The sequence below is a fragment of the Lissotriton helveticus genome, chromosome 2_2 (genome assembly GCF_964261635.1).
Source record: "Lissotriton helveticus chromosome 2_2, aLisHel1.1, whole genome shotgun sequence".
Classification (NCBI taxonomy): Eukaryota; Metazoa; Chordata; class Amphibia; order Caudata; family Salamandridae; genus Lissotriton; species Lissotriton helveticus.
The window spans coordinates 174,034,540-174,049,903 of NC_136060.1; the positions used below are offsets into that span (position 1 = coordinate 174,034,540).

General features: G+C 45.7%; 1 protein-coding gene across 1 annotated transcript in view; it reads right to left on the reverse strand.

Annotated features, from left to right (window-relative positions):
* LIMCH1 (LIM and calponin homology domains 1) overlaps positions 1-15,364 on the reverse strand; it is a 990,782-nt gene that overhangs the window by 179,523 nt on the left and 795,895 nt on the right. Inside the window, exon 20 of the mRNA XM_078678256.1 lies at positions 9,581-9,680. Coding sequence (XP_078534382.1) covers positions 9,581-9,680 — 100 coding nt within the window. The remainder of the gene's footprint in view (positions 1-9,580; positions 9,681-15,364) is intronic.

Sequence of the window (15,364 nt, forward strand, 5' to 3'; positions counted from 1 at the left end):
AAAAAATATAAATCTATGCCTGGCAACTACAGGCCCATAAGCCTCAGATTCCATACAAAAGGTGGTGACCCGGATTGTCCTGGCCAATATTCATGTATGGATGGACGAACATTCCATCATTAGCCACCTTCAGGCAGGCTTCCGGGCCCACAAACACAATCGACCAGTACATTACATTGGCGGACAGTAGCTCACAGCAAGGGCAGCATGTATGCTGCCTTTGTTGATTTGAAATCAGCCTTTGACCTGGTCTCACGGCATAAACTATGGGAGGTACTGAACGCAATGGGGATGCCACTGGATTTACTCTCCCTTATTGTCCGGCTCCACGCGGGAAACTGCACAGATCCGATGGAGGGTGCCGGGAGACAAGACGGATCCCTTTCAATACGTAAATGCGTCCGTCAAGGATGTGTGTTAGCTCGTACACTATTTGCCCTCTTCATTAATGGAGTGGCAAATTTTCTTGCTGCCACCCATACTGATGCTTGTTTTAGATGGCAGAATAACCCCGATTTTAATGTTTGCAGATGATACCCTGTTCATCCCTAAAACCCAAAGTGGTTTACAACATGCACTGCGACAATATGAAGAATGTTGTCATCTACGAAGCCTAAAAATTCATGCTGACAAGACCAAGTTCATGGCTTTTAATCAACATAGATCTTTTAAGGGGAGAATAACAATGGATGGGCTTTCCCTCGAGCGGGTTGATGCATTTGTCTACCTGGTGTGAGAAGTCGGCCTGGTATATGATGATCACTATTCTAGTGATCACCTTGCACCAGTCCAAACAACCCTTATGGTGTTGGTTGTAAGTCAACCTTATAGACCAGCTATCCTAGTGGTAGCGTGGACAGAACAGTCTTAGGCTAAAAGACTCTTGAGGGCGTGTAAAGCCAGCTGTTTTACCATATGTAACCCCTTGAATATCAAATGAAAGGACACCACACAGGATATATATAAAATATATATGTATGTATTTACTAACACACTCCTCTGAACTCTTTATGAGATCAGAGGGCAAAGCACATAACAGGATACTTAGTCAGAATACGTTAAGTTGCACAATTTACGGTTAGGCCCTAGGGGCAAAGCAAACCATATACTAAGAAAGTGGTATAAGTACCACGTCACGAGAAAAGGAAAGGCCTAGGGCATCGCTGGGGCTACACTATCTGAACAATAGTTTAGAAGTGGGAGGCCCACAGGCGGCGTGTGCAGTGTCTTACACACGCGTGAGTCAATGCAAAGTCAATGGGAAGTTAGAAGTTAGATTTAGAAGGATTTAGGACACTTCCGGTTTAGCTAGAAGGACACAACTAAAGACTTAGACACTTGGATAGTCAATACCCTTCGGAGCACCTAAGTACTCGCGTTACCTCACCCACGGACGGCGGGTGCATATGTGTGAAGATGTGTCGGATTTCGTCGTTGAGTCCTATGGAGCCTCGAATAAAGATGCAGCAGGCGACCAGGAGGAAGATGTCCGGGTGGATCCAAGGGTGGATCGAAGATGTAGAGGACCTGAAAGCCGAGGGGACAGAGTCTGGGTCACTAGCCAGTGACCGGGTGGAACCAGACGACGTCGAGGAGCAATCAGGTGCGGTCTTGAAGCTGGTCTTTGCAGCCAAGTCTGACCACTCTAGTAGCTCAATGCTTAAGTATTCAAAGAACTTGGGGTTGTCTATATTAGGGCCATAAACCAAACATAAGACAAACTTCTGGTGTTCCATCTGAACTTGTGCTATCGCCCACCTCCCCCGTGTATCTGATGATGTTTTTAAGATTTCTAACGCTAATCCTTTCTGTTTTAATATGGCCACCCCCCTAATGGAAGCACCCAAGGTTGAACACACCACGAGCTCATACCCCATTTGTGAAAGCAATTTCCTGTCTTGGTAACTGATATGAGTTTCCGAGAGAAGAGCAAATTGTGGTTTATACATAGCCAACTCTTCCTGAACCAATCTCCTCTTTTGCTTACTATTGAGGCCAGCAACATTCCAAATTAACAGTTTTGTCTTAGACATAGCTTACGTCTAAATTCTTTGTCTTTCCTCTGCATTAAATCTCTATTATAGTATTTCATTACTCTGTCCACACCATATTTCTTCCTTACAATGTATTTTTCCCCCTTTTTTCCCCCCTCCCTCCCTCAGCCCCAGTCCTTCCCTTCCCTTCCAAGTCCCTTTGGGGGGAGCACACCTCTATCCCTTGCTGCCGCTGGTGTGGCAGCCTAGTGAAATGGCTAACACGGAGATAGATTCAACCTTCTTTTGAAAAAATTATTCAATAAATCCACAAGAAACACAACAAATATAGCAGTGTGTGAGTTATATATATGCAACACAGAGCTAGTACATGCAAGGTCTGAGGGGCTTCACCTTTGCAAGGAAGCAAGGGTCAGTCTGGAGCACCCGGACCAGCGATGTGATTCAAAAGGATTGTCGTCACAGAGGCTACTAGCCAACGGGCCAGCAACCGGACAACGCGTTGAACAGAACACAAGCAGAAGGGCCCCACACAGAACTCGTGGAGTGTGGAGGGCTGATCTTCGGTGCAGGTGGAGCTCGGGTTCGGGGTTTCTCAATCCCCAGTGTACAGCTTCGAGGATACCTCAGGAGCTGCACAGTTAGCAAGTTGCAGGCTTTCCAAGATGTACGGTCCCACGTGTCTTGTCGCCTCCACGGATCTCAGCTATGCTGCAGTCGTGAAGAGAGGGTCAGAGAGGTCTGGAAGTCTGGGTCTTGTCAGGCTCTGTGCCCGGGTTCCGGTGGGAACGTCGACAAAGCAAGCCATTGATTTGCTGGATGGTGCCTGGTTGCCAAGGGTGGTCACTCCTTCGCCACAAGGGAGATTCTTCTGTCTTCAGCTTCAGCAGAATGTCAAAGGTCCAGAGTTTCGTGTCAAGTTTCGATTCAGGATTAATCTAAAGTCTCAGAACTCAGCTCCTCCCTTTATAAAACTAAAAGGGGCTGGATTACTTTCTAGGTCCCTCCTCTGGGTGGGACCAGGAAGGGGGGTGCTTACACCCCCTCTCCTTTGTCCAGTTTCGCGTCAGCAACCGGTTTAAACTGGGGTATGCATGGAGCACCTAGGGTGCCCCAGGCAGTGTCTCATTCTATTCAGCCCTCCCTGTCCCAATACACAAAGTCCTGTCTGGGGTGGTGCTCGCACCTCTCCAGGCAGGAAACCTATTGTCCAAACCTCCGTGACTGGAAGGACTCCCAGCAGCAGGAGGTCAGACTTGTGTCGGTGGCAGCAGCGTCCATTTTGTGACGCTGGGGCTCTGGTTAACTTTAACCGGGATAGTCAGCAACAACATGTCTTCTCCCTCTAGAAGGGTGGAATGCTACCCCCGTCGCCAGAATTGGCAAGGGGGTAGTATTCCAAAGCGTATGACACCTTACACAACATGTTTGGATAAAGCCAAACCAAAGTTAGCATTTAACGGCGAGGTTCATATTGCACTTAAGAGTATATGGTATGGCAATATCATACAACAGCTATAAGGACATGGTTCCGAAAGCTGCAGACAGGCTCAGCTCATGCTAGAGCACCATCTCACACATAACCAAGCACTCTGCCTCCAGGATTGTTAAGGCCTGCCATAGGAGTGACTTATAGGTTACTGTGGGTCTATATATAAGGTTAGATATAGGAATACTATACCTAAGGAAGGGGTGATTACACAACCTTGCCCCAGCTGAGTGATCAGCCAGTTGGTACAGTTTGGATGGCCAGCCAGGGGTGGCATAATACATGCTGCAGCCCCTGGTAGGCCTTGGTTACACCTATGCCCTGAGTACCTAGGATACACTTCTACAGGGGCTGACAAGGTGAAGCAATTCTCAATTGTGTATGTAACTAGAGTACATGGCGTGAATTTAGAGAGTGCTTCTGGGCTGTGGGTCTGATCAGCTGACTACTTACAAATACTGAATCTATACAGGCATGTGGTGTTTTGCACACTATGTAGGACCAGCAGAATTAAAAACAATACACATTGTCAGATAATAACAAAAACCAACTGACGCCACGCGCTAAAGACAGCTACTTGAAAGACGCAACTGTACTTTTGCTTAGGAAGTTTCAGTGAGATTTCCAAAAAACCTTATTTCATCAACCGGAATATATGAGGATTTCGGCCAGGCCGTCTTTGTAACTATATCACTGAGCCACTAGGTGTCAGTAGCGCTACAGTTTTCTTTACCAAACAGTGTGTAAATCTCTCCCGCAACTGCCAAAACACAGAGTGAAGAACCCAAAGTATAAAATAAAACAAACTGGGTCAAGTCAAGTCAAGTCATAAAATTTGTATAGCGCACTACATACCCAGAGGGTTTCAAGGCGCTTAGGAAGAGGAGGAGGATTATTTGTCAAATATCCACGTTTTAAGCTGCTTTCTGAACGCTAGGTGGTTCTGGGTGAGGCGGAGGTAAGCGGGGAGTGAGTTCCATGTTTTAGCAGCCAGGTATGAAAAGGATCTGCCTCCCATGGTGGTCTTGTTGATGCGAGGTACAGTGGCGAGGGCTTGGTCGGAAGAGCGTAGTTGGCGGGAGGGGGTGTAGAAGGACAGTCGAGAGTTGAGGCAGTCTGGTCCGATGTCGTAAAGTGATTTGTGTGCGTGGGTGAGCAGTCGGAAAGTGATCCTCTTATTGACGGGTAGCCAGTGGAGGTCTTTAAGGTGACCAGAGATGTGTTCGTTGCGTGGGATGTCTAGTATGAGCCTGGCTGAGGCGTTTTGGATTTGTTGGAGTTTCTTCTGGAGTTTAGCGGTGGTACCTGCGTAGAGGGTGTTTCCGTAGTCCAGTCGGCTCGTGACCAGGGCGTGGGTGACTGTTTTCCTAGTTTCGGGGGGGATCCAGCGAAATGTTTTTCTGAGCATGCGAAGAATGTTGAAGCAGGAAGAGGATACTGCGCTGACTTGTTTGTTCATTGAGAGTGAAGAGTCCAGAATGACGCCAAGGTTCCGTGCGTGGTCTGTCGGGATGGGTGCTTTTCCGAGGGCTTCCGGCCACCAGGAGTCGTCCCAAGCAGAGGGGGATGTGCCTAGGATGAGGACTTCTGTTTTGTCTGAGTTCAGTTTCAGACGGCTTTGTTTCATCCATTCGGCGACTTCTTTCATACCTTCGTGCAGGTTAGCTTTGGCGGCGCCGGGGTCATTGGTGAGAGAAAGGATCAGTTGAGTGTCGTCCGCGTAAGAGATGATGTTGAGGTTGTGTTGGCGTGCGATGGCCGCGAGGGGGCTCATGTATACGTTGAAAAGGGTGGGACTGAGTGAGGATCCTTGAGGTACGCCGCAGATGACTTCAGAGGCCTCGGACTTGAATGGAGGAAGGCGGACTCTCTGGGTTCTACCGGTGAGGAACGAGGTGATCCATTCCAGTGCTTTTCCTTGGATTCCGATGTTATTGAGGCGTTGTAGAAGGGTGCTGTGGCAGACTGTATCGAATGCTGCAGAGAGGTCGAGGAGGATGAGGGCGACTGTGTCTCCATTGTCCAGTAGAGTTCGAATGTCATCTGTTGCTGCGATGAGGGCGGTCTCAGTACTATGTTTTGCTCGGAAGCCAGATTGTGAGGGGTCGAGGGATTTGTTGGCTTCGAGGAAGGCGGCGAGCTGGCAGTTGACGGCTTTCTCGATGACTTTGGCCGGGAATGGAAGAAGCGAGATGGGGCGGTAATTTTTGAGTTCGGTGGGGTCCGCTGTTGGTTTTTTCAGAAGGGCGGAGAGTTCAGCGTGTTTCCAGTCTTCAGGGAAGGTAGCGGAGTTGAAGGAGCAGTTGATGACGTCTCGGAGGTGCGGCGCTATTACGGAGTCTGCTTTGTTGAAGATGTGGTGAGGACATGGGTCTGTGGGAGATCCTGAGTGGATGGAGTTCATCAGGCGGATGGTGTCCTCAGTGGAGATTGGCTTCCAGTCGTTAAGGGTGTTCACGGGGGGAGGATGGACAGCAGACGGCATGGTGGGTTGGTTTCCGGGTTGGTTGTTAAAGCTGTTGTGGATGTCTGCAATCTTGTTGTGGAAAAAAGAGGCTAGGGAGTCGCAGAGGGTTTGAGAGGGGGTGATGTCGTTGGAGTTGGCCGAGGGATTGGAAAATTCCTTGACGATGTTGAAAAGTTCCTTGCTGTTGTGAGCGTTGTTGTCGAGTCGATCCTTGAATGCTGCTTTCTTGGCTCATCATCGCTTAAAAAGAATGGGCGAGGTATCACAGAGTACAATGTTAACTTGCAGGAGATTGATAGTTTGGGAAGAGCGCCATAAAAATTAAGCGTACTAGAAACGATTCGGAAGTATGCCTATTCATAATTGCTCTCTCAAGAAACGAAAAGCCTGTGAAGTTTTTTGTTTTTTTCAGTTTTATGTTGCGCGAACTCCTCCCGAAGATATGGAGGGATTTACATAAGCGCCAGTTGCGTTAGACAAGTATACATTCATGTTTTGGTAGGCACAGGGAGTGATTTGCCCAGAATCACAGGATGTTGAGACGACGCCGAGACGCGAACCTGTTTCTCCAGTTCCAAAGTCGGCAGATCTGACCATTACGCCACATTAGAGTGCATGTCCGCATCTATTCCGAGTGGAAATGTGGCTTAATGCCCGACGGGGCACCCACAAGCAGTGGCGCATCGTGTGCCTTAAGTATGATTTGGGTCATGTATGGAGTGGAGCTGGGGAAGGGGTCATTTAGGGAGGCTCAGAAATGGACTTGAGATTGCAAAGATGCCCCTGACTAGCTTGTCAGCAGTGGTATGCGGTTAGAAACCTTTCCATTCCTTATACGCAGTGATCGGTGCGGCGTCCCCAGAGAGGAGAGAGAGGAGGAATGAGTTATTCGGGAAACCAACTCGGTTCAAATGAGATGCAAGTCCCCTGCTGGTGCAACAGCTGAGGATGCTTAGATAACATGTCAGAGCCCGGGCATAGCAGCTCTGGAGAAAGAAGGATCGTCTGTGCAGTTACCTGTGAAGGAGGCCGAAGGGGAGGCAGGGAAGAGATCTAGGAAAGCAACGTTAATTCTCTTTCAGGCAGTCAGAGGTGGTATGGTAGGACTGGGGTGCTCTGGTTTCCATTGTCGCGCCCCAGTGCCGAATCGGTGGATACGATTATGAACAGATCTTCATGCAGACATGGAAAGATCCGTCTCGCTCCTCAGTGCGTAGATATTGCCAAAAATGCATTCACTTGAAAGATTGAACTCCAAATTTCCAGATATTCTCAAAATAGCCATGGGCCTTTGTTTAAGCAGTAGCAGAAAGTCGTTCATTCTGCTTGAGGGAGTGCAAAGCTTAGGTCCACAGTCAGTCATGTTTTTAGGCTTCTACCTTTGACCAGAAATTGCACCATCTTCCGTTAGCTCAAGTTCTCTTTCACCTGATGGAGGCCAGAAAGCTTGCGTTTGTTTCTTCGTGCATCACTCTTTAAAGCATAGTGTTGTGTCACTCTCAAACCAGAAATCAATTTCTACAGTTTTATCCTTCAAGAAAAGTGTCCAGGTGAAGCCAGTAGTTCCAGGGTTCCTGGAAGAGTAAGACATCGATGATTCCAGCAAACGGGCTCTCAACCTATACAGGGACAACACTGTGCCATGATCATAGGTTTAGCCATGCTGGCTGCAAGTCAGATCTAGGATGCTACTGATGTCTACAAAAATCTGTTCAAGACTCATGAGTCGTGATTACGGTGGGGCTACATAATGCAATTTATTTAAACTGCATTGCGCTTGGACACTTCTGACTGACTCATTGTTCCAGAAAACCTTAGACGAAATTAGCTCTCCTTAGAGCATGGAAGAAATTCTGAAGAAGGATGCTTTAGTTCGAGTTTCTCTATTTGAATGTAGAACAGATTTTTATTTCATCTTATTATCAACAATCAATGTGTTGTGGACTATGGGGGGATACAGGAGTGAATCGTTCAGTCATTAAGATGAACTTTGGTCGGACTTTGTCATGATTGCTGCAAGGAAGTTCCTAACTTTTCTCAACCTATAGCGTACTTAGGTCATATTTATAGCTTGGCAGTCAGGGTAGTCCATCACAAATGTGGCAGATGTCTTGTCAGCCATATTACTAGTGCGACTGACTATGATGCATGTGTAATATGGCCTATGCGATGTAATCCATGCTTTTGACCAAGTACCTTATACATCAAACTCTAAATAAGGCGCTTAGTTTCATCTTGCTCCTTTCCATATGGATCAGAGATCTATCCTATTAGCGGTCCAGGGTCATCACTAGGAGTTCAGGGTACTGTCCTTTAGCTTAAAGTTAGCAGTATAAGGCTTCTGCCCAGTACTCACCCCTCCGATTGTTGTTCTCCATTAGAAAGGGATGCCCTTTGTCTAAGCATTGAGGTCTGGCTTGATCATGAATGGTCTCATCTGCAAACAGCTGTGAGGAGTTTGGAGATTGGGCAACATGCATCTACATCCTTCCCGAGCTATTAGTGGTACCCCGAGACATACCTCTAAATCTAAAATTTCAGTTTCGTGTATATTTATTGGTCTTACATTGGCAAGCAAGGGAGGCTTACTACAGTTAATATTGATTGTACATCAGAAAGAGGGCCTAATTAAAACTCCCATTTGAAATGTTTTGGGCACAATGTCTTTTAAAATAAAAGGTAAAGTTAAGTTAAAAAAAAGAGAAAAATCTCTGGATCAGAAGGATTCCTGCTGGTAGTAGGTAAAATACTGAAACAAAGATTTAAATATATCACATTTTGTTACAAATTATTTCGGTGAGGGGTTAGTTGACTTCATCTTCTCACCCGTCTCCTCTTTTTAACAATTACATGAGTTTTTTTTGTTGCTATTTGTGTTCCATTCTTAAAATGTTTGTGCCCTTTAGCTATTTCACATTTCTATTAGCTTCCTGCACCACTCAATCAACACATGCCCTCCAACACAAGTTTACAACCAAGCGTGAGTGCCCTCACAAACTTGCTCACAAACCCACACATTTTCCTGTTCTATTTCTTGGGGGGTATCATAATGTTGTGTGTTAATGAACAAAAGATCAATGTAGAGGGAAGGGAGGAATTCGTGATCCGTCCAATTTCCTGTAGTTATATACTCTGATCAAGGGGGGGAGGATCACATGTCCTGCATAACGTCGGGTATGCCGGAACGGTTCTGACTAGTCCCAATAAAAAACCCTCATGCACGTGTTGGTGAGTTAACGATGTTGAAATTTTACTATTTTGCACTAAATCACGTCACAGTCACTATCACTGATCACTACTGTTTTTAACTGAGGGTATTGCCTCATGGATGGAGGTTGCATAAACTACTAAACCCAATGATTATGCAGACACGTGTGAGGGACAGCGGAGAACCAAGATATACCGCTCAACATCGTTAACTCACCAACACGTGCATGAGGGTTTTTTATTGGGACTAGTCAGAACCGTTCCGGCATACCCGACGTTATGCAGGACAAGTGATCCTCCCCCCCTTGATCAGAGTGTGTTAATGAACCCCAAAAAGTAAGTGTGCAGTATTTGGCACAATAAGACCTCTATCCATTGGAGGCAGGGCATGGGCATTAGAAATACGGCTTTGTCAGCACCAACCTTCAAGTGGAACATGTCCTGAATCCGTTCTATCTGTGCAGTCTTCAGAGTTCTTGATTTCTTTTTGGTTGGCATAGACTCTTTCTTCCGTCGGTGATGCCTGTCAGAGAGAAAACAAAGACCAATATCAGATGGCCGTCCCATCAATCCAATACGCTACTAGTTCTCCTGCTACATATGGGAAGAAGCAAGTAAAGGTAATTCAGCAGCACCTAGCAGGAGCTAATGCCCCTTCCCAAGCCCCGAGGACTTGAGCGCTTCAGCTACTTGCTCCACTCCTCAAATCCTAAGGGGCTGAGCAAACCAAAAGCCAAGGACTGAGAAAGAACAGGCCCTGAGGACTTGAGCAAATTAAAGGTGGACAACTAAATACATGCTTCACGTTACTAATGAGCCTATCGAACCCTCTAATGAACACTGGGAGGTGCATAAAGTCCTGATCAATATTAAACAATAAAAGTTGTTGGGTCATGCAAAGGTAGATTACGAAAATCTAAAAAATAATGAAATGAGAATGTTAATATTCACTCACAGTCCGCCTCTAAAGCATCGCTCATGACATCATACTTTGCATTACATACATAACAAATGACATAATTGAGGATATCACAGTGGTTCTCTCCCACAAGTTCCCTGTGAAATATCACGGAACACATTAAATCTATTAATATACTCTTCGCAAGCAATATCAGCACAATAGGCCTAATTTACTAAACCTACCATCTATCACTTGTCAAAAAAACACAATCTATGATTTATTCTTATTCATTTACATGACCGAAAACCTTACAAACTGGTAGATGTATGCTCACTTTGCCACTGAATTCAAGCTTGCCTGGCTGATGACGGCTGATTAGCCAGAAACTGGTCCCAGGATGCTTGTTTCCGGTCCAGGGAAGACATGGCTTGGCATTTCAGGCTGGACTGTTCCCATGAGGCACAGGGTCAGACTGATCTGCATATGGCCATGTCTGAACTGGGGTGGTGGAGTGAGGTAAAGAATGATGATGGATTAAACCCAGATCTGTTGACTGGGGGTGAGTGTTTGATTTACTCAAACGCTCCGTTCATCATCCCCTTTGGTATCGTTTTGATCGCCCTAAGTTGGCAGGGTATGCCCAGACGTGGGTCCCTTGCTCACTTTGCCACTGGATTCAAGCTAACCTGGCTGATGACGACTGATTAGTCAGAAACTGGTCCCAGAATGCTTGTTTCCGGTCCTGGGAAGACATGGCTTGGCAGTTCCGGCTGGACTGTTCCCATGAGGCACAGGAAAAAAGAATTCACCCTTGCAAGCGAGGGAGAAGGGTGTCACCTGCCAAATGATAATACTGGGACGCAACCACGTCTCAAAAATTATGACAAGAACCAAGCTAGATACAACTTCAGGGAGAATGCGACAAAAGATGGATACAAAAATTATAATACAAAAAAAGCAAAATTTATTAGGAATACTATAAATTCAATTCATGTAATTTGTCAAGGGATGCAAAACAAAGCAAAATAAACACACAAAGAACAAATATATTATGTGCTGCAAACATTCAGGACAACAAAGGAATTTTCTGATTCTTTGTAGGACATTCTCGATCCAACACATAGATTCATAAATGAAAATATTTCATCCCCACAAACAAAGATATCAGCAATAAAAGACGGACCACAAACACATACACAAATACTCTCATCCGTCTAGCTACACACACACATTCAAAACAACTCGTATACGGCAATGACACAATAAATATATACAACCAAATGCAAAAGGAGAAAGGCAGAAACCAAAAAATAAATAGTGGAGGGGGCAATAGTGCATAAGTATTCACAGGGAATTCTTGCCCAAGGGTCTCTGTCTTGCACGGTGCCGACGCGCGATTCGATGCAGGGCTAACCAGTAGACATCACCTTCCTCAGGGCACTGAAAATATAAATCTCTGTTGCTAAACTACACAAGTGGGGGAAACAAGGCAAGAGAGCAACAACTAATATACACATATAGTCAGTCGGTGGCGCGGATCCCAAGTCAGATATAGTTTGTGTATGGCTGTTCCGTCCACATGCAAATCAGGAAAGGCAGACGCCTAAAAAGAGCTTTCGGTATAGCGAGATGCACATATAGCTGATGAAACTATCCAGACAAGGAGGGGGGCGGCATCTCAAGTAAGCAATCACTATCTACCGAGGTGAACTCGCTGGAGGAGGGGAAGGCGACGGCAAAGATGGAGCAATGTAATCATCCCATTCTTGGCCAACTAAGATTGGCTCTTGAATGAGCTCATCCTCCTCCGGCTGATCGTCTGCTTCACTTTAGATGTAGTCAACTTGTATTGTAATACAACACGGTACTGGTCTCTCTTCTTGAGAAGCAAGTGGTGGAGTAACCACTGGCGGTGGCGAAAGAACCTGAATACCCGGTCCTCTGGGTGTCAGCTGAACTGGAGTGCGAGAGTCCAGAAATCGTTTGTAATAATAATGGAGCATGTGCCTAAGGTCGGTGACCAGAGAGCTTGGCACCAGCATGGAATGTCTCCGTACATTCTGACGCTCCTGGTAAGCTTCATTTGGATAGTGTTCCTGGAAAGAATCTTATTGTTGCGCCCTAAGACGACCAGTGAAGGATTAATCACCTTCCATATACTCTGATGTGTCCTGCATATGCGTCTCCCCTTCCTCATCCGTGCCCTGGAATTTAACCCTGAGCTGTGATAGGCTGTAAACTGGAAAGAACAAACATTCCTCTCCCGATTCCTCCTTATCAAGAAGGTGAAAGAGATGGAAAGTGATATATTGGATAGAGATGTGAAACCTGGAGAATTCTGATTTAATTGGAGACTTCTAATGTCCTGTTTTTGTTCCGACGACGCCGTCAACAAAGGTAGACGTCCGAAAGTGACCGTCATCGATATCGACAGTCTTGAAGGGGATTTAAACACGGTCGTCGACGAAGTGCCCGTTGACAAGGCCATAGACGATGACATCGACGGTGTTCCCGTAGTCGTAGACGTGATCGTTGACTCAGTGGTCGTCAATGATGCCATCAACGAGGTGATCATAGTCACAGTATTTGTTTATGAGGTAGTTACTACCGCTGTCGTCGACACGGTCGTAGCTACAGCCGTCAATGGAGATTTGGCTCTAGTTCTCGACGACTGGTCTGTTGACGGAGTTTTTTTTTGTCGACGTAGCCAGTTTTAGAGATGTGACAGGCAGAGAAGCAGCAGAAGACTTTTTCAGGCCAGAGTCTTTGCTTCAGGGCTGATTTTTCGGCAGAGGATGAATTATCTGCCTTAATTTTCTTAGGATCAGCCTTTAATGAGGTAGAGCCCTCATTTTTACACTTCCTCTCAGCTGAGGATGGCCCAGGACTTCCTTCAACATCAGATCCAGAATCCAATCTAGATTTTTTCTTTTGGAGCCATAATAGCATTCTGGCTTCTCTGTCCTTCAGGGTTTTGGCCGAAAAGGTTCTGCACTATTTACATTCCTTGGCTGTATGTTTGAGATAAAGGCAATAGATACAGTGTTTGTGGGGTTCCTCAGAGAAAATTCTTGCCCTCCCACAAGATCTGCAGGGTCTAAAAAGCCTCTTCTTAGATCCCTCTGATATTTCAGAAGCAAAGAAGGTAGAAAAAACAGTACCTTGAGGTAAATTCCACCAGGGTCAAAGTTAACTCACTGACAAACTGAGCAGAGCTTAGGGAGACTCCCTTACACACGACGTACGGTTAGAAATCTGAGGTGTGGTGGCTCTGCTGGGGAGTGGAGGTCTAGGGCTTGTCTCTGATTGGTCCAAGTTTGGACCTACATACAGTTGCTGACGAATGTTAAAGTCGTCCTTTCTTTTTGGCAGTTTCTAATGTACTTTTATACTACTACTTGTCTTACTACTGTGAGACTCCCACCATGACAACGGGGAAGATGTGAATCTATGAAAGAGATAAATTCTGGAGACCCACAGTCTACAGGTAAGTAACTTGTTTTATCTCGAGGACATGAAGTCTCGCGATAGCATGACGTCCATTAATAGACCTGGCATGTCTATTGGAATAAAGAGGGCAACCACATTTGAAGCAAGTACTGACGAGTGTCATGTGCACAGAACCAAAGAGAAAAGGGAAGAAGAACATGCCTCAAAAACAGCAGTCATCGTTGTAGAATGGACCCAGTTAGCAATGAATCGAGCTGCAAAAGATTATATACTGCCAACAAATGCTCAGTACTGTGGAATCTAACTTACTCAGCAGCCTACATTAAAGTGAAAGATTTCCAAACAATACAAGGCTAAAAACGTAATAGAAGATAAAAAATAAACGCATCTTTTTGCATGGATGCACTGACCAAAAGACTAGAAGAAACCAAAGCCTCAGCAGCCACAAACACATTACATTATCGGCATTGCAGAAGAGACCCAATTGACTGAAATATCATTTTAAAGGATAGTTGAATTCCGAGATATTAAATTTAACAAGAATCAACAAATAAGAAACAGATGCATGATGATAAGCAAAGAAATAAACAGGGCCTAGGACAAGGAAAATAAAGACAACAAAAGAAATGAATTAACAAAATAGCAAAGTAAAAAACAAACCGAGGACAGGCACACTGGTGGGACCAAACATTGAACAGATGGACAGTGGCGACAGGCCTAACAAACCAAAAGGAGCACAAGTGAGCAATTCCAAACATACAAAAAAACAGTAGCCAAGGTAGCTCAACACCAGTCACTGCAAAGTGCTGCAACCTGTGAGGCACAACGCTGAGCTCCACCAGGCTGGCTCGGCCATTTATCCTTCATGAAGGATAAAGTAACTCCTACTGCGCTCAGCGAGGGTGGGGTCTATTACTAAGCTTACCACAGTGTTGAGAGACTATAAGCTTATGTAAAACACAAAAGATATGAAGATACACTTGGATGCAGGGGCACACCCAATTACTCGATGCACAAATACAAAAGCGGTAGATAAGGAATCTGGAGCACTGAGTCAAGACAAACTATGGAAAGCAACGAAGTCAAAAGAGGTCAAATGAAACGTCACAAGGCGCCCTGGCCATCAGGCGGGTCAGTCAGGACTGTAGACAGAAATGGGTGGTTCTGAACAGTGAAACAACATAACAGAAGTAAAATACATCAAAGAAACTACCATACGGAATATGCTACTTACCAGTATGCATCTGTTCTTGGCATGTAGGGCTGCTGACATTTATATCTATGCATAGATCACCGCCTAGTGTTGGGTCCGGATGATTGCACATTGTTGTCCTGGAAGAGTCTTCGAAGTATCACGAGATAGGTGGCTCCTCCCCAGGACTACAGTGCGCATGGGCATCCACTCCATGCACAGATTGTTTTTCTCCATTGTGGCAGAGATGGAGTATGATACAGTAAGTGATGACCATGCTTGAGAATAATTATGAATGTTACAGCTATGACAGGCACCGGGGAGGAGGGCGGGCGATATAAATGTCAGCAGCCCTACATGCCAAGAACAGATGCATACTGGTAAGTAGCATATTCCGTTCGAGGCATGTGGGCTGCTGAATTTATATCTATGCATAGAATAAATAGTAGTACCCTCCTTAGCGGCGGTTGCCTGTGCCAGCTGCAGCAGTCTGAAAAAGAGTTCTGAGAACAGCCTGACCTACAGCAGCTTGCTGTTTGGAGTGTACATCCACACAGTAGTGTTTGGTGAATGTGTGTATGGTGGTCCATGTGGCTGCTCTGCATATATCCTCTAGAGGAATGTTACCTAGGAAAGCCATGGATGCCCCTAACTTGCGTGTGGA